This window comes from Apteryx mantelli, chromosome Z (genome assembly GCF_036417845.1).
Source record: "Apteryx mantelli isolate bAptMan1 chromosome Z, bAptMan1.hap1, whole genome shotgun sequence".
Taxonomy (NCBI): Eukaryota; Metazoa; Chordata; class Aves; order Apterygiformes; family Apterygidae; genus Apteryx; species Apteryx mantelli.
Window position 1 is genome coordinate 84,570,860 of NC_090020.1, and position 19,926 is coordinate 84,590,785.

At 47.7% G+C, this 19,926-nt stretch overlaps 2 protein-coding genes, 1 long non-coding RNA gene and 4 other non-coding genes across 7 annotated transcripts; all 7 read right to left on the reverse strand.

Moving 5' to 3' along the window:
• Positions 1-353: 353 nt before the first annotated feature.
• Positions 354-4,210, reverse strand: CZH18orf32 (chromosome Z C18orf32 homolog). The gene is made up of 3 exons (XM_067316204.1): positions 4,105-4,210; positions 1,830-2,082; positions 354-1,163 (listed from the first exon to the last, which is right to left on the reverse strand). The coding sequence occupies exons 2-3, from the start codon at positions 2,055-2,057 to the stop codon at positions 1,089-1,091; spliced, it is 303 nt and encodes a 100-aa protein (XP_067172305.1). The 5' UTR covers positions 2,058-2,082; positions 4,105-4,210; the 3' UTR covers positions 354-1,088.
• Positions 4,211-4,745: 535 nt separating this feature from the next.
• On the reverse strand, positions 4,746-8,727 carry RPL17 (ribosomal protein L17). The gene is made up of 7 exons (XM_067315943.1): positions 8,681-8,727; positions 8,232-8,284; positions 8,104-8,144; positions 6,883-7,017; positions 6,341-6,439; positions 5,473-5,664; positions 4,746-4,840 (listed from the first exon to the last, which is right to left on the reverse strand). Exons 2-7 carry the CDS (start codon positions 8,269-8,271, stop codon positions 4,793-4,795), a joined length of 555 nt encoding a protein of 184 aa, XP_067172044.1. The 5' UTR covers positions 8,272-8,284; positions 8,681-8,727; the 3' UTR covers positions 4,746-4,792.
• On the reverse strand, positions 5,309-5,378 carry LOC136995474 (small nucleolar RNA SNORD58). Its single transcript, XR_010887064.1, has one exon. It is a non-coding gene; the product is annotated as a small nucleolar RNA SNORD58 (small nucleolar RNA).
• Positions 5,906-5,972, reverse strand: LOC136995460 (small nucleolar RNA SNORD58). Its single transcript, XR_010887050.1, has one exon. It is a non-coding gene; the product is annotated as a small nucleolar RNA SNORD58 (small nucleolar RNA).
• On the reverse strand, positions 6,511-6,577 carry LOC136995473 (small nucleolar RNA SNORD58). Its single transcript, XR_010887063.1, has one exon. It is a non-coding gene; the product is annotated as a small nucleolar RNA SNORD58 (small nucleolar RNA).
• LOC136995461 (small nucleolar RNA SNORD58) lies at positions 8,376-8,444 on the reverse strand. The gene has a single exon (XR_010887051.1). It is a non-coding gene; the product is annotated as a small nucleolar RNA SNORD58 (small nucleolar RNA).
• Positions 8,728-16,196: 7,469 nt separating the features above from the next.
• On the reverse strand, positions 16,197-18,657 carry LOC136995411 (uncharacterized). Its single transcript, XR_010887001.1, has 3 exons — positions 18,568-18,657; positions 18,170-18,285; positions 16,197-16,749 (listed from the first exon to the last, which is right to left on the reverse strand). It is a non-coding gene; the product is annotated as an uncharacterized lncRNA (long non-coding RNA).
• Between the last annotated feature and the right edge of the window lie 1,269 nt (positions 18,658-19,926).

Below are 19,926 nucleotides of genomic sequence, written 5' to 3' on the forward strand. Positions count from 1 at the left end.
AATTGTTGGAATGTTTTTGTTTTTAATATTTTAAAGAACTCTCCAGTTCGGTGGAGAGGACAAAACAGGGATTATCACTTCTACTTCCTATTATGCAGAGTGGCATCTAAAAACGCTTCACAATTGCACTACCGAGCTGGGATGCAAGTCAGCGCCAGAATATTTCTTCCCAGGATGAGGCAAAGCTGGATTTGCCAAGTTCACTTTATCACAAAGTATCAAAAAAACAAATAGTTTTATGACCTCCCTCCTTGTGGCTTGGGCCCATCTACAGGTTTTCAAAGCTGTCCATTTACTACTCTCGATTTTTATTATTCAGAAGCCTAAAAACAATTAAATGAAGCAACTTATTTTTAAATAAATTCCTGGTTTATTATAATTCAAGTTATACAACCATGTTAACAAGATTTTAGCTTTTTTTTTTTTTTTTTTAAGACACAGAATCGCACCATTTTAAACCACTGCAACAGAATATAAAGCAACAATTTTCCTGTATCATGCCCTTGCGCCTCCTCTTCAGGAAAGAAAGGCACAATATTTCAAGGAGAAAATGATGAATGGAAGTATCAGATCAAGACTTTCTGCTTGTAGTAAGCTAAGTAAATCCTGCATATAGCATAACTCCACAGATTTCACATGATCATCTATACTCTTCATAATTTGACCATAATACTTATGTTGACATAATGCAATTCATACTTCTTTAGCAAGGGCAGGAATAGCTATAATTCTTAAGGTGAAAGCTTGAAGTACTGCACTAGCAGTCAATGAAACTAAGAAGCAACACATTTACCTTCCCAAGCTATATTTATTAATAAATTATTTAACCTTAACTGTAATCATGCCAATTAGGTTACAAAAGAAAAGTAGTTCCAGTGAGGAAAATAAAGAACAATTTAAGACAGTTTTCAAACACCTTAAATAAGAAAAACTGCTAGTTGCCATTTTAGTGGCAGAACAGACCCTCTCCTGTAAGTGATAAGGGTTTCCATTAAGCTAAAATGTGCAAAGAAAAGTCTCTAAATGAGAGAAATGTCACCAGTTCATATTGGACGCATGGGGATAAAATCCTTATGAATTAAATTCCTTTAATCTGTTTTCTTGTCAGAAACTTCTGTGGCTCTCTTTGCAGCAATTCCATTTGCAACCCCATTGCTTTCAAACTGCAAATAAAAGACAGTATCATTAATGGAATGTCAAAAAGAAAGGACTTCACACCAAGAAAAATAACATTTAGTTGGTGACAAAAATGACTTCTAGAATCAAGGCCAGTGATCTATAAAGAGATTTGCAGCAAGAATCAAAGTGATGATGGGTTTTCTTGGATTTATACATAATTCTTATTTCAGGAGAAGGGGGGAAATGAAGACAAAGACAACATATACAAGTCTCTGAAAATAAACCACATTTTTTTAGAAGGCGTACATAGTAACTGCACGATTTAAATGCTTTAAACATTTTCCCCCATTAGTAGCAGCAGAGCTAGCTGAAGAACTATTTTTTTTTCCATTCTGCTTCATGCAACTATTGTGATTTAGCCGTTATCCAACCTCTCACTTCTCTGAAAGAATATATATATTAAGAAAGAATATTTACACTGTATTAAACTAAGGTGTTTCAGAAAACAGACACACCTCCCAGAAGCTATCTTGGCAGAACTGCTCTTCCCAGTTAGATCAGTACTGATAACCCTCTTTTTCATAAGAAAATAGACACAAAAACTTCCATAAAAAACACCCAACTAGCTACACCTTCACAATGCCCAGCCTGAGCTATTGTTGGGTCCTTTATCTGGGGTTTGCTAGGTTAGCTAAATGCATTAATCTTACTTTATAAATTCCAGGCTCATCCTCCTGATCTCTTTTTGTGGCTGAAGGTGCCCGTGGATTTCCAGCGCCGACTCCTTGACCTTGTTTGGTGGCTGTTGTTTCTTCCACAGCTTTCTTGGGCCATACACGCTTAATGAAAGGTGCAATAACAGGATAGATATACGGTTCAAGGAATTTCTTATAGACCCAGAGGAGAACCGGAATGACGATACAAGGAATGCACACCATGGCTTGTTCTTGTTCTACGACAAAGCTGTTGAAGATTGAGGGGAAGGAAAAAAAAAACAAACAAACCCAAAACCAACTTAGAATGACAGAATTTGCATACTATGAGCTAAGAAAACAAAACCTTCAGTAATGAATAAAGATTCTAGTTGATATTTAAACATAGCTGATTCTTTAATAATAGATTGTTAAAATTTCAAAAATGCTGACATTCTTCCTTGAGAACAGCTTTATGCTTCCATGACATAAAGACCTCAGCAATATTAAAGGCAGCATCCTTGAGATTTTAACATCTTTCTCCAAGTAAAGCTTGATATTATTTCATCATCCATACAGCTGGAACTAAGAAAACAACATCCTGAAAATAGAAGCCTTTTTGCTTTAACCACACAATAAATTTTAAACACTGAGCTGCAGATATTAAGCCTGTTCTTACTATAACGTAACATAGGGTTTGAAAAAATCATTCTCCCCATTTCCTTTCTGTTTAGGGTGAAATTAAACCACATGACTCAAATCAATCTAACAGCTCACTACCACTGAAAGGCAGGTTGTGGGCAGGGTGGGGTGGGGGAAATCCTCTTCTCCTTTTCCTCACATTCTGGCTACATGCTGCTTCCTTGCCCCTGCACACGATTTGGAAACACTTGGTCCTGCCGTGATCCATTTCAACAGGCTAAACTTCAGAAAAGGAGCTCATCCCCTCTCTCAAAAACAGAAAGCCATCTTCCAAAACAGCAGCCTGACATCTGCCATCAGAAGAGCAGAGAAAGCACCAGTGCAGGGACAGAAAAGTAGAGCTGGGAGAAGAAAGAGCACAGCAGGGCTGGAACTGTCCTTTTCAGTGGTGATGAGCTATTTGATATGCTCTGCTGCACTGTGCAACTTTGCCCTTCACATTCCTCCTTTCTAGGCTGGTGACATCTGAATTCTTACATAAAGAAGCAAAACAAAAGCTTTCCAGGATCCCTCCATGGAGCCTGAAGAGGCAGATGGGTAAACTTCATTTGGGATCATTGTTTAACTTTATTTGAACTATCCTAGAGACTTGCAGCCCCAGACCCAACTGAACAGCAGAACACCAAATTCTAGTTGACTACATCAAATGTACTTTCAGCTCTTTCAAATGTAGCTTTACAGGAACCAATAGTCTCTAAAGGCAGAGAGGAATCTTAATTCAGGAATATATGAATGAGGCAAACCCATCAAATCCATCTGAAAAGATGATTCAATGAACTCTCTCAGACAAAACTTCCCAGACACTAATTTTTCAAGTAGATGTTGAGCGTTCACCAGCTAGCTAAAGAAATGCTCCTGAAGAGAATACAGACTGCCGTTCTGAGATAATAGCAAGTGTTTTTGCAGTACACTTCATTCCAAGATTCTAGACTGAAAAATAAGTCATATTTCAGCCAGAAACCGATACAAGTCACTGGAAGTAGCATAACAAGAGTCTTAACATATTTAGATATTGCTCCCCAAATTTTTTCTACGATTGGGTGATATTTTGTTTCTTGGTTAACAGGCAATTAATTTTTAGGGGAAAAAAAAGCAAACGGTCACATTTTAACAGCAAGCTTACTTCTTTGCGACACAAGCTTTTGTTTGTTTCTGTAAAACATCGTACATGGGGGTCAGCAGAGAGAACAGCCATGACACTGCAAGTTTAGGCGCGTCGGTCTTTGTCTCCCACGTGTAACACACAGTCACCAGACAACCATTATTACAGAACAGCGGGGGGGAGGGGGAGCTATACCGGCAAAAGGGCTTTTTTCTTCATAAAAGGCGAACTAGCCTAGAAGGGCCAGGAGTGCACGTAACACACCCCGAGTCCGCTTCGCTGCGGCGCAACACCCAGGCTGGAAGATCCCCCGGGAGCCAAGTGAACCTTCCCGCTGTGTGGAAAAACGACATATGGCAGCCAGCGGCATCTCCCCCCCCCCCCCCCGGTTAGTTGTGACACGAAAGCTGGCGAAAGAAGACTTTTAGCAGCAGAAAAGCTCCGCCCCAGCAGGCGATGAGCCCAAACGCGCCCCGGCCCCGGCCTCACCTCAGGGGGCGGCGGCGGCTCCGCGCCGGCAGCGACGCAGCACCGTTAGCGGTTTCTCCAACCCTCTCCGCCGCACCGGAAGTCGCCCTCGCGCTTCCGGCTGACGCGCGCCGCAGCGTCACCAGGGCGGCGACCCGGCGCCAATGGGAAAACGCGGTGGGCGCACCACGTGGCTCACGCCCCGCCCCTCCTCTACCCCCTCCCCGCCCCCCTCGCCGCCATGACGGGAGGGGCCGCTCGCCCCGCAGCCCCCGTTATGGCCCGGGAGGGAACGGCCCCCCGCGGCGCTCTTCGCTATATATAAAAAATACATTAAAATTTATATATATATGTATATATATAAAACAGAATATATATAATATAAAGCTGTTTTCAGGCTGACGTAGCAGGAGACAGCATGAAGCACTTTCCAAGCAGCTCTTGTAATGCCTTGTGCTGTGAAGTCTAACGTTACTTCCCAAGAGCAAACCGGAAAACTCCTTGGGATACAAACAGTAGAGGGAATTGCTTCCAGGAGTCCCCCAAAGCAACATGCCAATACTGAAAAATTAAGCTGAGCAGACTTATTAGGTAAGATTTACAGCAGAAGCCTAAAAAAAAAAAAAAAAAAAAAAAAAAAAGCAGAGAAGCAGCACACACAATAAATCTAACTTTTCTGTTTTATTTATGTACATCTGTTGTATCAGATTTATTCCCGAGCCATGAGCTTCTGCTTCTTCAGCTTCTTTTGGGATATCTGAAAAATAAAAAGCAACAGTGAAAGTCTGCACCTACAAAAAACAACTTACAAAAGTTTTAGAACATACCACATTGCTTAAAGGTTGTTATAGTTATGTACTGAAAAGCAGACCTAAGTTCTAGTGAAACACATCAAATTAAAATGTCAACTGAATGATCCAAACAGGCCATCGTCTTTCAACACTAAGGTCACTACAAAGAGTCCATTCTTTATTTTCACCTACATTTTGCAGCATGAACTGGAAATGCCTTAACTACTCCAGGGGAAAAAAAAAATGCGAATACTCTTATACCGTATTGGAGTATCTACACATACAGTTGTCCTGAACAGATAACCAGGAACTGTTCCAGGCGCAGAGAAGCACTAAGCTCACAGCCCGAGAAGCACAGCAAGCCACCTTTGCAGTATAAATCACTGACAAGAACTGTTTCAAGTTCTCAATGTTGTATTTACACTAATATTGAGGTTGCTCAGAAATACGTATTTTTTTTTTCATGGGCATTCCAAAGGTGTCCTAAGATAGTCATCATAGCAACCCTCTTGTCTGAAAAATGCAAAGTATTAAAATTCAGGTTTCTTGACAATGCCATTTTAAGAAACAAGAGAAAAAACACTATGACACTTCCTACCTTTTTCTTTTGAGCAACTTCTTCTTCTGGTTTAGGAACAATCTGCTCTTTCTCAGTGAGGATCATCTCAATATGGCAGGGGGAGCTCATGTAGGGGTTGATCCTACCATGAGCTCTGTATGTACGCCTGCGCATTTTGGGAGCCTTGTTGACCTGGATGTGTTCAATTACCAGAGAATCCACATCAAGACCCTAGGGGGGGAAAAAAAAAATGCAGAAGACTTGTGACTTTTTTTTCCCCTATAAATAAGTAATCTTCGTAGCAAAAACATGAATGATCACCATGCCACACATGTCATTGCTGGCAAACATCTGACAGTTTAACTTAAAATCACAAAACAACGTTTTTATTAAGCAGAAGCATCAAGTAAAGCCAGGAAAAAAAAAAAAAAAGTATCTTTCTAGATGTCACAAGGAATTTAAAATCATGCTGATGGCTCAGAATTAAGATTTTATTTCACAGTTATTCCAAAGGTGTCCTAAGATAGTCATCACCGCCATCAAAATTGCCAAGTTTAAATACTGAGTACATTACAAAGACATAAGTTAACCAGGAGTGTACAGAAGATTTTGCTTTATTTTGTACATTTTAAGAGATTTGGCACGCACTTACTCTAAGCAGTTGATAGCTAGTTCATGCATTTTGTTATCAGTTAAAAATTATCCCTCATGTTTTATCTTGAGGAATGCATGCAACATCATCTAAACAAACAGCAAACCAAATCCTCAGACCTTGACTATACAATTCAGAGCATCATCTATAAAGCAGGCCCTCTCTGGCCTTTGATTTTTGAGCCACTGAGCTCAGGACTACAGACACAGAGAACTACGTGAACAATTTGCATTTAATAATGCCTAGTTAACCTACCTTGAGTTCAGCATTGCTCTCTGCATTTTTGAGCATGTGCAGTAAGAACTCTGCACTTTTCTTGGGCCAGCGTCCCTGTGTCCAGCCCCACTGCTTGGCCTGGAAGAAGAAGGAGAGAATTCTGTTTTTATCCTGACTACGACATAACTATTACATGCTGTTTTACTAAGATTGCTCAGAAAATAAATTTCTTTTCATGTTTAATCCAAAGGTGTCCTAAGAAAGTCATCACAGCAATCAAAATCAGCAATTCAACTTCTTACACAATACTAGGAGTATTCCTTTTTAGCCGACATATCAAAACAATACATTTAAACTATTACCTAATGCCTTTCACACAGAACTGCAAACTGTCATGCTGCAATGTTTCATGTTTGCTATAGAGGAACTAGAGAGACTCTCCTCTCCCACTTAACATTTTAATGTGACATTTTCACCAACACTGACAGAATATTCCCAATGCAGTCTCAAATCCACCTTTTCTCTCTTCTTTAATGAATCATACCCAAGCACCCTTTCCCCGTTTTCATCTCAAACCTCACCTGGGCACATCTACCAACTCCGCCATTGTAGCGACGGAAGGGAACACACTGCTTCTTTAGGGTCACATCCTTCAAGTACTTGGTTGCCTTTCGGATATGCATGCCCTTGATAGCTTGGGCAGTTTCACGAGTGTTCTAACAAAACAAAGCACAGGAAAAGCTTCTCTCAACAATTCTTTCCAAGTAACATGTAAGCAAAAGCATTTGTCCCTCTTTCCCCAGACAGTCTTTTTTTTTTCCCCCCTTTCTACCTCTATAATCTTAGTATGACTCCCTTTATTACTGATTTTGTTACTCTGACATGTTTTTGTTGTTTTAACAAATGGCTAGATCATTCCAGACAGCAAAATTAAACCCGTGTACTTTTAAAATACATTTACACTTATGATAGGTCCTCTTCATCCACTAATCCAAAAACCCAGAGCCTGAAGGATACATTCCTGCTAAAATGTCACTCATGGCCCCTCACAGGAACTAACAAGAAAACAAAAAAGCTACACTGATTTAAAATCCATGTGAGACAATTATGAAGGGGAGAGAGGAAATGGCTTGGAAAGAAAAATCAGGAGTAAGGTATCACTGCTTAGGACAGTATGCTAAATGCAAATTCAAAGAGTAACTTTAATCATGTTTGAACACAGTAAAAAGGCAACACAAAACAAACTAAACCTCTTAAAATGCTTTTCACCCACATTATATATAGCACTTTGCAGAAAAGTATCTGCTCAGAACCCAGCTTTGTGCAATTAACCCACAAGTGTCCTAAATTCACTGCTGCAACTAAGTGCTTTCCAGAGAAATGTATTCACTCATATGCAGGCCTCCTGCTCAATACAAGAAGTCTTCTGTGCCATACTTCTTGACCAGCAGTATGATCAGATGAGCAGGAAGATCTTTCCAAACAACCAAAAATGAACAATAAAACAGATAAAACAAATCACTCATCTGATGTTAGTTCAATTCCTATTGCTATCTTCATTGCAATTAACTGTTTCCTTACTGTATTTTATTATCTGTATTCGACAGCAAGCTTTTTAGGACACCACCTGTTTTTTATTCCAGTGGATAAAAGCCTTAAAAGCAGTTTAAACAAGTATAAGCCATATCCTATGCTACCACACTCTAATAACTGTGACACAGTGACATAGTTACACTGGAGAGAAAAAGATCGTTCCTTCTACAATCTGAATTTGTTTTTCCTATTACACACAAGCTGCATACCTTGAAATGGACTCGCAGGTTGGATCCCCTTGACTTGCATGCTGTGGACAGAAAACACAAACTTTTTAAACGAGAACCTCAACTGCTTCGGTAAAGCACCACACGGACACGCAGGAAAAGCAACTCACATTTCGTAGGGTTCTCCGGGTCCAGGGAGTAGCGGACCATTTTCGGAGCTCAGCTGTGGAAAAGCAGCAAAGAAAAGCGTGTTAAACGTCCAACGCGCATATTCAAACCCACGATTATGTCACTGCAGGTGGCTAAGGGAAGGAGCTGCTCAGAAATTGGTTTTTCTTTTCACAGTTAAATCCAAAGGTGTCCTAAGAAAGGCATCACCGCAGCCACGGCCGCTCCCCAGGGCCTGCTTCCACCTCAGAGCCCCGACTGCGACAGGCGCCGCCGCCGCCATCTCCGTCCCCGCCCGTCCTCCCCCGCGCCAGCCCCACAAATACCGATGGCGGCCGGCGGGGCGGCCCGGTCCCTTGGCCCCTCGCCGCCTCCCCGGGGCGCCCGCGGCGGGATGGGGCCGCGGGAGGCCGGATCAGGGCCGCTGCCGCACCCGCCATGGCGCCCTCACCTCAGGGCCGCGGCGGGGAAGAGGGGGCGCAAGGGCTGCCGGGAGGCGGCGTCAGGCCTCGCGGTATCGCGAGACGCAGCGAGGCGAGACTTCGCGGGGGGCGGGGCGGGGGCGGGTGAGGGGAGGGAGCGTCGCGGCGGCGGCGCCGCGGGAAAGCGGCGTCCGCGGCAACGGCCGGGCGAGCCCGGGAGGCGTAAAAATAAAACGTGTATGTGCAACCATATACGTGTGTAAGTATATATGTGTGTATCTGCGCGTGGGTGCGGCAGACTCGTGTCTGTACGGTGTTGCCGCCCCCGAGCCCGAGGCGCGGCCCCCCTCAAAATGGCGCCCTCGCCTGAGGAGAAGTGCGCGCAAACCCCAAACGGGGTACCAGCAGCGCCGCAAGCCTTCCGCCGAGCTGCGGAGATCGGGTGGTTACGGCCGCCTTTATCCCCGTTTCGCTCCTGGATGTTTCTGCTACTCCTTCCTTGAGTGAGCTCCTGTCTTGATCTTTCCCCTTCGTTTTGGGAGCTGGTTTAGGGGAAGGAAGAGCCACCTTCACCTCCGCGACCTCGGGGGGTGGCCGGGTTTTGAGGGGGTCTCTTCATCTCCGTGCAGTGTTTGTGGATGAAACCGCGGTGAGCAGCCTGCCCTGCCAGGCACGTTATTCCAGGGGCTGGAGAAGGCTTTCTGCCTCCCTGTCCCTTCTCCACCCCTGTACTTCAGCAGCTGGTCTGGGCAAGCCTTCACTAAGTCTAAAACTTCCTAGGAGCACCATAGGTATTATACATGTCAGCTGTACAGCACTTGACTAGAGGTACCCGCAATACTGATAGCTCCCTGAAGCTGCCCTGACCTGTAGGAAGTGCATGCATATATGATTTGTGCATCAGTTTTCAGTAGGAGCACATGCACCAGACAGGTGTTATGTCAAATTTAGAGCATACTGGGATTTGTGTACTCCTGGGTCCCTCTGCAAACATAGCTTCTGCTCTGCTTTTTCTAGTCCTTGCCACAGTGGAGATGCAGAGAACAGGGATAGTCTTTTTCTCGTCATTCTCCCCAGACGATGCTAGCTAAGTCAACAAGAACGTTTTTCTGTTGACATAATTGCCCCTGTTGTAGGGTTTTGGCATTCCGGCTATGCTGACTAAGGAGTGGTTTTTTGGTTGTCAGTCAACACAGATGACCAGAAAGCTTGTAGTCTAGACGGGGCCTTGGAGGGGTCATGACATAGTGCAGACTATCTCCAAATAGATTTGTTTGTTGCTGGAGACATCTCTCCTAAATGTAAGATGTGATTAAACCCAATGGCTAATTAAGGTGTGTCAGTTGTTTGTGTCAGTACGTTTGCGCCAGATGTGTGACTGAATGAACAAGAAAATAGCCTTGGCAGATTCCTTGCTATGCAGGGAAGACGCCTGTTTTATTCAGGAAAGATTACTGAAGCAAAGACACGGTCAAGCCAATTTTATTAACCCCTCAGTTCAAGGCCAGTGCTGTTTGCAAATCACACTTCAGTGAAACTAGAGTAAGGAGTAAGTCCGAGAGCTACAGCTAGATGGCAGTTTAGGATGAGAGTAGAGGGAAGGGAAAGCACAGTAGCATGAAAAAAGCGTACTGAGAGATTGGACTAAAAGGATTCATGTTTATGAACTGCAGCCGATACTTATTGCAGCATTATAAAAACAAAAGAGAAACTCAAAGAGTTACTTATTAGTAGAAAATATTTTTCCATTTTAGGCTGTATTTGAAACTAGAGCTGCTTGGGAAACGCAGCACGTTTAACGAAACAGCAGTTCAGTAAAACTGAAACGTTTCTTGGAAGTGGTACCAAGTTACAGCAAAGATTCATCAAGAAAAGCCTGACAAAATGAGATCTTCCCGAATGGCCAGCAGTCTGGTGGCCAGGTGCTTCCCTGGCATGAGACAGGTCAGGGTTCAACTGTGGGTTTAGAAATAAACAAGAACTCACTGACCACGTAAATGCTCTGACCACTAGGCTATTTTTGGATCTCTTGTTTAGCACTGAAAAACCCCAAAGCTTTGAGTCTATGATTTCACCCTGATGGAAAGAGGAAAATATTTGAACTATCACAAATATTTACATGGCTGGAAACTGCAGCGCTCTAATTTTGACTGCAGTTCTCCATCCACCTGTTTTAAAAGGTGCCTTTTGCTTCGGTTTCAAGGAGGAGCTTTCTGCAAAGTCTCCAAGTAACCTGTAAGCACTGATCTCAAAGCAGTGAAACCCTGTAGCACCGCTGGGATGCGGGCAAATATTATTCCCCATTTTACAAATGAAGTTCCTATGAAAAGAGTTCGGAACCCATGTTTGAGGCCTGTAGCTGGCAGTGTCCCCCAGGGGCCAGTACTTGGTCCAGCCTTGTTCAACTTCATCAGTGACCTGGATGAAGGGACACGGTGCACCCTCAGCAAGTTTGCTGATGATCCAAAACTGGGAGGAGTGGCTGATACACCAGAGGGCTGTGCTGCCATTCAGAGAGACCTGGACAGGCTGGTGAGGTGGGCGGAGAGGAACCTCCTGAAGTTCAGCAAAGGCAAGTGCAGGGTCCTGCACCTGGGGAGGAATAAACCCATGCACCAGGACAGGCTGGGGGTTGACCTGCTGGAAATCAGCTCTGCTGAGAAGGACCTGGGAGTGCTGGTGGACACCAAGTTAAGCATGAGGCAGCAATGTGCCCTTGTGGCTAAGAAGGCCAATGGTATCCTGGGGTGCATGAGGAAGAGTGTTGCCAGCAGGTCGAGGGAGGTGATCCTCCCCCTCTACTCAGCCCTGGGGAGGCCACATCTGGAGTAGTGTGTCCAGTTCTGGGCTCCCCAGGACAAGAGGGATGTGGCACTACTGGAGAGAGTCCAGCGGAGGGCTACAAAGATGATTAGGGGACTGGAGCATCTCCCCTATGAGGGAAGACTGAGAGAGCTGGGCCTGTTTAGCCTAGAGAAGAGAAGACTGAGGGGGGATCTTATCAACGCATATAAGTATCTGAAGGGAGGATGTAAAGAGGACAGGGCCAGACTCTCTTCAGTGGTGCCCAGCGACAGGGCAAGAGGCAACAGGCGCAAACACACACAGGAAGATCTGCCTGAACATGAGGAAAAACTTCTTTCCTGTGAGGGTGACAGAGGACTGGAACAGGTTGCCCAGAGAGGTTGTGGAGTCTCCTTCTCTGGAGATATTCAAAACCTGCCTGGACACGATCCTGTGCAACGTGCTCCAGGTGACCCTGCTTGAGCAGGGGGGTGGATTAGATGATCTCCAGAGGTCCCTTCCAACCTCAACCATTCTGTGATTCTCAACAATGCACACTAGCTTTTGGTTTTGACTGCTTACTTTGAGATACTCAAGGTCCATTTTCACCAGTTAGCACTTCCATCTCCCATCGTCTTCCATGGGATTAGAAGCTGCTCAGTACACACAACCGTCTCAGAATAGCGGTAATGTGAAGAAGGGTCTGTACCATCAGAATACACACATAGCAGCCTTTCCGTGCCAAGCATTACTAGAGAAAAATAAATGAAAAAGTGCCCCTTCTGAGTTCTCATGACTTCAAGGAAGACCACATTTGTAAGAAAAAGATGTCGGAGATGACTTCCAAAGCATGATTTGGGTCTCTTGGTGTTTTAGTTCCCTCTTCTGTGAAATGAGAACAGTAACGTTTACAGAAGTAATAAATGAAAACTAGCAAAAGCTGTTTGAGGTCCTCAGGCACTACCATGGCCTTGTTCACTGTACTGTGAGTATCTCACCTCACAGCCCATGAGAATCCAGTCCTCCCTTCCTGATTTCTGCTTTCACCTCCTCACCTGTTTGCATGTACTGCCAGGGAAGTAAACCAGCATTTTCATGGGAAGCACCTTTAAATGCAGCTTTTTCCTAGCTACGGAGCATAGAAGCAACAAGACACTCAGAGAAAAATGGAACAGAGCTATTAAGCTTAAGTAGTTGATGCATGGTGGGAATTATCACCAGGTCGTTGTCTATCAGCTGAATGAAAAGCAAAGGGCTTTTTTTTTTCTTGTCACTTACATTTTCTGTTTCCTTGACAAGCATTAACTGTTCAGGATGAGCTGCTGGGGGCTTGCAGCGATGGAAGTGTAGGGGTAGGAGTTCTGCGGGCGGACTGCCTGCGTGTAGCGAGCTGGGTGTCAGGAAACGAGATGCATGTTTTCGTCTCTGTTGGGGAGTTTAACAACTGCTCTCAGAGGCAGCCTAGCACATATCTAGCGCTAGGATCAGGGCTGAGGCAGCTGAGCGTGTGCCCTTATTGAGGTTTACCCAGATTATTCCCTCAGTGCACCAGCTGCCTTGGATATTTAGCTTATGTGAGCTGTGAGCTGACTCAAAAGAAGCATTTGGATCCTAGGCAGAAAATTTAAGCACGTAAGTCCAAAATCATGTTCCTGAAAACTCCTGCGTGGGAGGCAGCTGCCTCCTAATCCTACTGGAATCTTGACTCCATAGGATTTTACCTTAACCTTCCCTGGCGCCATCTCTCCACACTCCCCTGCCCGTACCACCCGCCGCTGGTGATTCAGCCCAGCTTTGTGTATGCCTAGGAAACGCCTCACTCCTGAGAGCTCAGCAGGCGTTTAAAGTGAAGATCCAACCATGTTCAGACCTGAACCGTGCTTCTGCTTTGTCCTTTGGGCGCTCCCTCTGGTAGCAGCCTCCTGGGAAGGGCTCCGTCACAAAGGACACTGATGGATTTTACTTTCTCCTGCGATGCGGCTGCAGAAAGTGGCATTGCCCATCTTAACTCAACGGCCCGGTGGCCACAGCACGCTCCCAGGATGTGGGAGACCCACTTTCAACTTCCTTCCTTCGAGAGGATTCGAAGCCACATCCTGACCACGAGGCTGGAGGCTATTCTGCGGCGACGCTGTTCCCACCCTTCCAGCCCCAGCTCTTCTGCCATGCAGTGAACAACCCACAGTTCATTCGCTTCATGCCTCTCCATGCTCTCCCCTGACAGCCACCTTCCTTCCTGGCCAGAGACGTGACAGAAGCAAACACGTGCCTTGTCCTCTGCCACCTGCTTTACCAGCTGATATATTGCTTTGAGCCCTCGCTCTTCGGCAGCTTGGCAGCTCAGGCAGCTGACAGACAGGCACATTGGCCTCTGCAGCCCCTGCCACGGGCAGTGACTTCCAACGGAGGGCCCGCTAGAGCAACAGTGGGTCCACACGGAAGTCCCTGCGGCAGATAGGTCCGTTGGGGCTCATTGGCCAAGCTGAGCTCTGGTGTGCTATAATACACCACGTCTGCTCTTCTGTACGAGGTTTTTCTGCAGTGACCTGTTCTTTGCACAGGAAAGGGAGGCAATTCCTCCAACTCTTTGTTGGTTTCCCAGCCCCAGTTTTTGAAGTCTAGGGGTTACGTGGGGATATCAACTGTCATTCACAAAACTACATACAAACGGGTTGCTCCTCCTAATGGTTAAGCAGAAAAATTTGAAGATGACAGCACCCAGTGTTTGTTTTAAATTGAAACCTAATCTGCAGTGCTTGAGTACCGGAGGCTGGAGATGCTGAAAGCTTTCCAGCCTTCAGACAGCTCCCCAAACTCCTCATCCTCCTGCCATACATGCTGCTCCTCCAGAGGCACAGCCAGCTCCAGTTGTCAGCTGTGTCCTCCTGCAGTCAGCAAGGCATTTGGGCACGTGGTTCTCCAGCTATGTCACTCTTCGCAGCAACGTCCTAAAATCTACTAGCCCAGGCACTGAGTCCTGGCAGCAGCATCTATGGGCCTGCAGAAGGAGGAGGTGCATCTCCAGTACGTGGAGTGACCAAGGTCAGCAGGACAGCACATGAGGACTTCGCTCTGCCTAAGTAGCTCTGTCCTGGCCTCTTGAACAGCTAGATTATAATCTCCTTCCTGTGACTTTAAAGAGGACAGATGCTTCCACAGGGGGCCAAAAGTGTCTTACTTAACTATATATATATATATATATATATATATATGACATAAGGGTATCATCTAAAAAAACTTGAATGACGAGAATGCTTTTGATTCCCCGTGAGTCCTCCTAAAACACAGGCAATTCTTGGCAAGGTTAGCTACACAATCTCTTTCTGCTGTGTATGATGTGCTGTACCCAGTCCAGTGGTGAGGAAACAGTCAAGGGAGCTCAGCTTCATCACTGCTGAATTTCGGTCTTTACGGTCACTGCTGCTCGAGCGTGACGCAGCAGGCACAGCACCTTCCCCACCCTGCGGATGACCAGCCAGCCAGGAGCACGGACAAGAAGAAAAAACAACAAATGGCGAGATTGCCTTGATACTCAATGATTTTGGCACACTATCCTACAGCAACAGGTTCATCCACCCCCTTCCACATCCAGCTGGGAGGGAATCACTGGTCAAATAAACTTCCTATGTGATTAATAACCTTGTAGCTGAAGTTTGTATTTATTCAATGTATTCCCTGCCAGCAAACCATTTACGCAGGTTGTAAGGGTCTATGACTGCTTGTTCATGGCTTTAGTTGACAGATACAGATCAGCCAATCACAGTGGTAAGAAAGTAAGTTAATAAAGACATGTAAATGCATGATAATAAACACTATTTGGGATAAATTAAGTCCTGGGCTTACGTTTGTTTTAACCTGCCTGGGTCATAACCAAGAAATACTGCTCTAAATGTTCTTTCAGTTAAAGACACCAAAAATGCCCACAGTTTGTGCCCACAAATTTGGGCACACATTGAAATACAAGTGATTTCATCTAAACACAAGAAAATATCTTTTTACTGTGAGGGTGGTTGGACACTCGAACAGGCTGCCCAGAGGGGTTGTGGAGTCTCCATCCTTGGAGACATTCAAAACCCGACTGGACATGGTCCTGGGCAATGTGCTCTAGGTGACCCTGCTTGAGCAGGAGGGTTGGACCAGACGATCTCCAGGGGTCCCTACCAGCCTCAGCTATTCCGTGAATCCTGTTCAACACTTCTTCTAAAGCTAAGTGCACTCTGTACCACGCAACACAGCCTCAAGCTTCATCCATTTGCTACACCACGTCCTAACCAAAATGGATCAAAGAAGTCTCCTCCTCTCCTCTGTCATCATCTGCTCTGTCTTTCCATGGCTCCACTGTTCAACAGCTCCTCTGGGTCTGCTGATAAACCACAGTCAAGCCTGTTCTCCTCCTCCAGGGAAACCAGAGGGCTTGTGCCTGCACTCCTCTGCTGGCAGGCAGTGCGATACCACCACCCAGAGCGAGGGACGGCCTGGGGGCAGCAGCAGGAACTTGCTAGCAGGCAGGACCTGACTGTTGTCACCCCACACTGAGGCAGAGATCTGCTCAGACCCTGGGAAATGAGCTGTTAACGCCACATATGCAAAAGAGTCAGCCATCAGACAGGTCGCTGTTCATGGCTGGGAAGCACCAATATATACTACACAAAAAGCTGTGGTCAGGAACACCTGGTCCCTTCTTCCAAAGCTCTGGTAATGTCTGTAGTAACCCTTCTAGCACCTTTGCTGATCATCACAGTATGTGGTTCGTTGTTCTTTCCAGTCTTATTGCCAGTGATTTTCCTCAGCCCCCTGCTCTCTCCTGCTCCGGTGATTGCAGCATTTTCCTCTCCGAAATACGCAGACTGCCCCACTTTGATCCTAAATGTCACCTCTGAGGTCATCCCTCCTTCCTTGCTTACTCATCCCCCTCCTTCGCTATTGCAACAAGCGTGACACAAGCCCCCTCCTTCAAACCTCTCCGTGTCAGCCCGTTCTCACTAATCCCCTCTAGCCGAGCCGCCCTCCCCCTCTCCAGCCTCTCCGCTCCACTCCCCTTTTCAGGCGCCGTCTTTCCCAGTGCACAGGCCCAGTCACATGCCGGTGCTCACAGAGATCATATGCCGGGCAGCGACAGCAGGACCAGGCTGCAGCCGGCATCCCCTGGCCGCGGGGCCGCAAGGTATCCGCCTCCCACGGCGCAGTCCCACCGCGGATTCCCCTCCGGCGCTGGCAGAGCCGCGGAGGAACCGCTGCAAGTCCTTCTGCGCCGCTTGTCGTGCCCCCAGCTGCATGGTGCCACTTCCGAGCCCTGCTTGCTCCTCCATAATGCCTGGACATCGCGGGCAGGAACGCAAGCACAAAGAAATGCCCCAAGCTTTTCTTAATTAACTGCAGAGCGACTGACTCTTCCTAATAAGATCCACACACTCAACCAACACAATAAATGGGGGAAGTTAAGCAATTAGAAGTAGATGGCCAGAGGGTGAACCAGAGCCCTGTGGGGGAGCAACACTCCCAAAGTCATCCTCATTCCTTCATGCTTGGACACATACCGGGTCATATTGCACATGCTGCTGATGCATGTGATGGATTTCCTTAACTTTGCTTGAGACACGGAGGAATCAGCTTGGATGGGATGACTGATGGGTTTTCAAAGTAAACTGTGCAAGTTGGGGAAAAATGAAATGGATAGTAGGGTTGGTATGAGAAAAGCTAATGTCCAGGTTGGTAGGGAGTGTTGCCCTGCTCAGGTTTGGGAAGGAGAAAGTTTGAAAGGAGAAGGTAGATGAAAAGCAGGATGCTGGACAACCAGCGGTACCCTGACCCGGATGATGGGCAGCACAGGCTCATGCTGCTTATTTCTGTGCCCCAAACTGTTTGTCACACTTTTCCTGAAACACGGAAGATAGATAGTGCATAAAGCCTGCGTTTGTGGTTTAAAAACACCGGCCATTCCCCTTTAATCTAGATCGCAGTAAAACCCTGCCAAAGGCTCTCCTGAGCATCAGCCAAACCAGAGCACGCAGCCAGGAGGGACCAGCGTTCGCACCGCTTGGGTGGAAACCGGGGGCTTGAGAAGAGAGAAAACAGCGGTCAGCACTCGGCAGAGACACTGGGAACGCCAGGAGAAACTGGGAACGCCAGGCTCCTGGTGCCCGGAGATGCCCGGAGGCAGGTACCATCGACCGCCTTGCTCAGCCTTTCGCAGGAATGCGGGGATTTGCTCTTGAAGGCACCGGGTGCCCGCGAGCGCTCCCGCCCCAGCGCTGCGCCGGCGGAGCACGTGCTCCGTAATCACCCGGGGCCAGATGCCAGGGGATTTAACGCGGGACAGGAGGCCTGGCGCAGGTCTGCGGGCTGCTGGCAGGGTCAACCGTAAATACGCCCCTCACCCCGGCTCCATTTGCTCTCCGGCCCTGTCTCTACCCCTCCACTCCTGCCTCCCTCACCGCAAGGAATCAGGAGGGAAACCAATGCCAATCCCATTAAATTCTAGTGGATGGGGGTTTATAATTGGGAAAAAAAAGAAAAAGTTTTATAACTTAAAAAAAATTGAGCACAATCCCTCTGTCCCCTCCTCCTCCTCTCCTGCAAAACCTGCTCTCTCTTCCATGGGAAAAAAGGGATGAAAACAGAGGAAAAACAAGGATGGAAGAGTGGCGTGTTTGTGGTGTAAGAGACTTGGGGGTTTCTATACACAGAATTTAAAAAATTGACATATTAGCAATAATCGATCTGCGGGTGCTTACAGTGGTGATGCGATTTTGAAGGATTTTCGTGTTTCCCTTAACACTCGGCTCTTCCATGGTGCGGCTCACTCGTGCTTCGTGCTGCGGTTTGGGCAAGGCAAGCGGGTGTCAGCATGCTAATTTTCAAGACAGAAGAATTAAAGACAAATTTTTGCTAAAGGGAAAACATGGAAACATCTTAGATTAAAAGCTGCTGATGAAAACCCTAATTTTGCCAGAGATCACCTGGAGATCTGGGAGCAGAACCAAGACTTTTGGGGGGGACTGTAAATACAGCACTGATTTGGGGATACTCGTTTACATAGCACACCGATTTTAGCATTTTGCTGCTAAGAAATGAAGCCGGCTGCTCCCAGGTCCTTCCTCCCTCCTCAGCTCCCGGCTCCGCTCCGACTCACCGGCTTGAACGCAGAAGCAGAGATCAGCTACGGCCTCAGCCGCCCGGTGCGAGCCTGCAGCCAGCCTGCGACTACAGCTGGGCAGCACATTTTTCTGTTATTCCCTAGGAAAATACCCATGATTTCAAGAACGTTCCTGTTCTGCTTTTTTGCATTAGACCAAGATCCCTAGGAAATCACGGTGGAGAAAGAACACGAGAGCCCCCAAGAAAAGCCAATATGTCACTGGGCATCGCCGCCAGCATCCCTGCGAGTACTGCAAATACTGAGCTCCCAGCTCTTCCCACGTGGATTATTTGCCCCGTTTCACCATTTATTACTTATTATAATTCCCAGAAATCCCAGCTGGGAGCCATGAAAGCTTTCCCAGTGAAAAACTAATCTGACCTAGGAAGTTCTCCAGAAGGTTTTTGGTGTTGGCGAAGGGCCGCTTTGCGAGCAGCTCCGGGTGGGAGCCGCTCCCGGACTTTGACCCGATGCCCAGCACGACCGTTTTGGAGCGGGAAGCGTTTGGCAAGGAGACTCGGATGATTCGTTTCCTTCGGGAGTCAGTCCGGGCTTGGGCCAGCAGCCGAGACACCTCTGTGCTTTCAGGCCGGCGCTTGCATGGGAGCCCGAAGGGCTCAGTCCCGGGGTCCCGCACGCACCCGCCGCCTCCCGCCGGAGACGGGCGCCGGGATCATCTCCGGCCTCCGGAGCCAGGAGACGCTCCCGCCTGCCCCCTCACCTGCTCTTTTCCCACGCCGTGGACCACGCTGCCCCCTGCCACCCAACGCTGCGGTTTGGGGGGGCTGAAGGCGATGCCTCCTCACGTGTCACCTCTTCCCCTCGGAGCTGCGCCTCGGCACACACACACACGCGGAACAGCTGCGGGAGCATAAAAGAACCCATCTAAAAATGCAAGCGGCGAAAACGCGGGGGTCCGTGGCCCGTTTTCACAGCGGAGCCTTTCCCACCGCCGTGGGTTCCCCCCCGAGGAGGCACCACGGCGCCGCGGCCCAGGGGCAAGTGGGGGGGGGGGGGCAGGGGCACCCACTCGCGACCGCCCGGCTGGGGCGACCCCCGCGCTGCCCCCCCCCCCCCACGTGGGGCGCCGCGCCCCTCCCCCCCACCCCCCCCGCGGCGGCGCGTGGCCCTTCCATTGAGACTTTCTCGGCGGGCTGGCGCTGACGTCACGGAGGGCGTGCCCAATGGGAGCGCGGCGCGGGGCCGGCGCCGCCGGGACCGGCCCCATCGGGCCACGAGCGCCGCCCCGCGCGCGCGACCTTAAAGCGCGGCGCCGCCCGCGCCCGCGGAGCGCTGCCGCCCTGCGCCGCGCCGCCCTGCGCCGAGCCCGGCCGCCCTGCTCCGCCCTGCGCC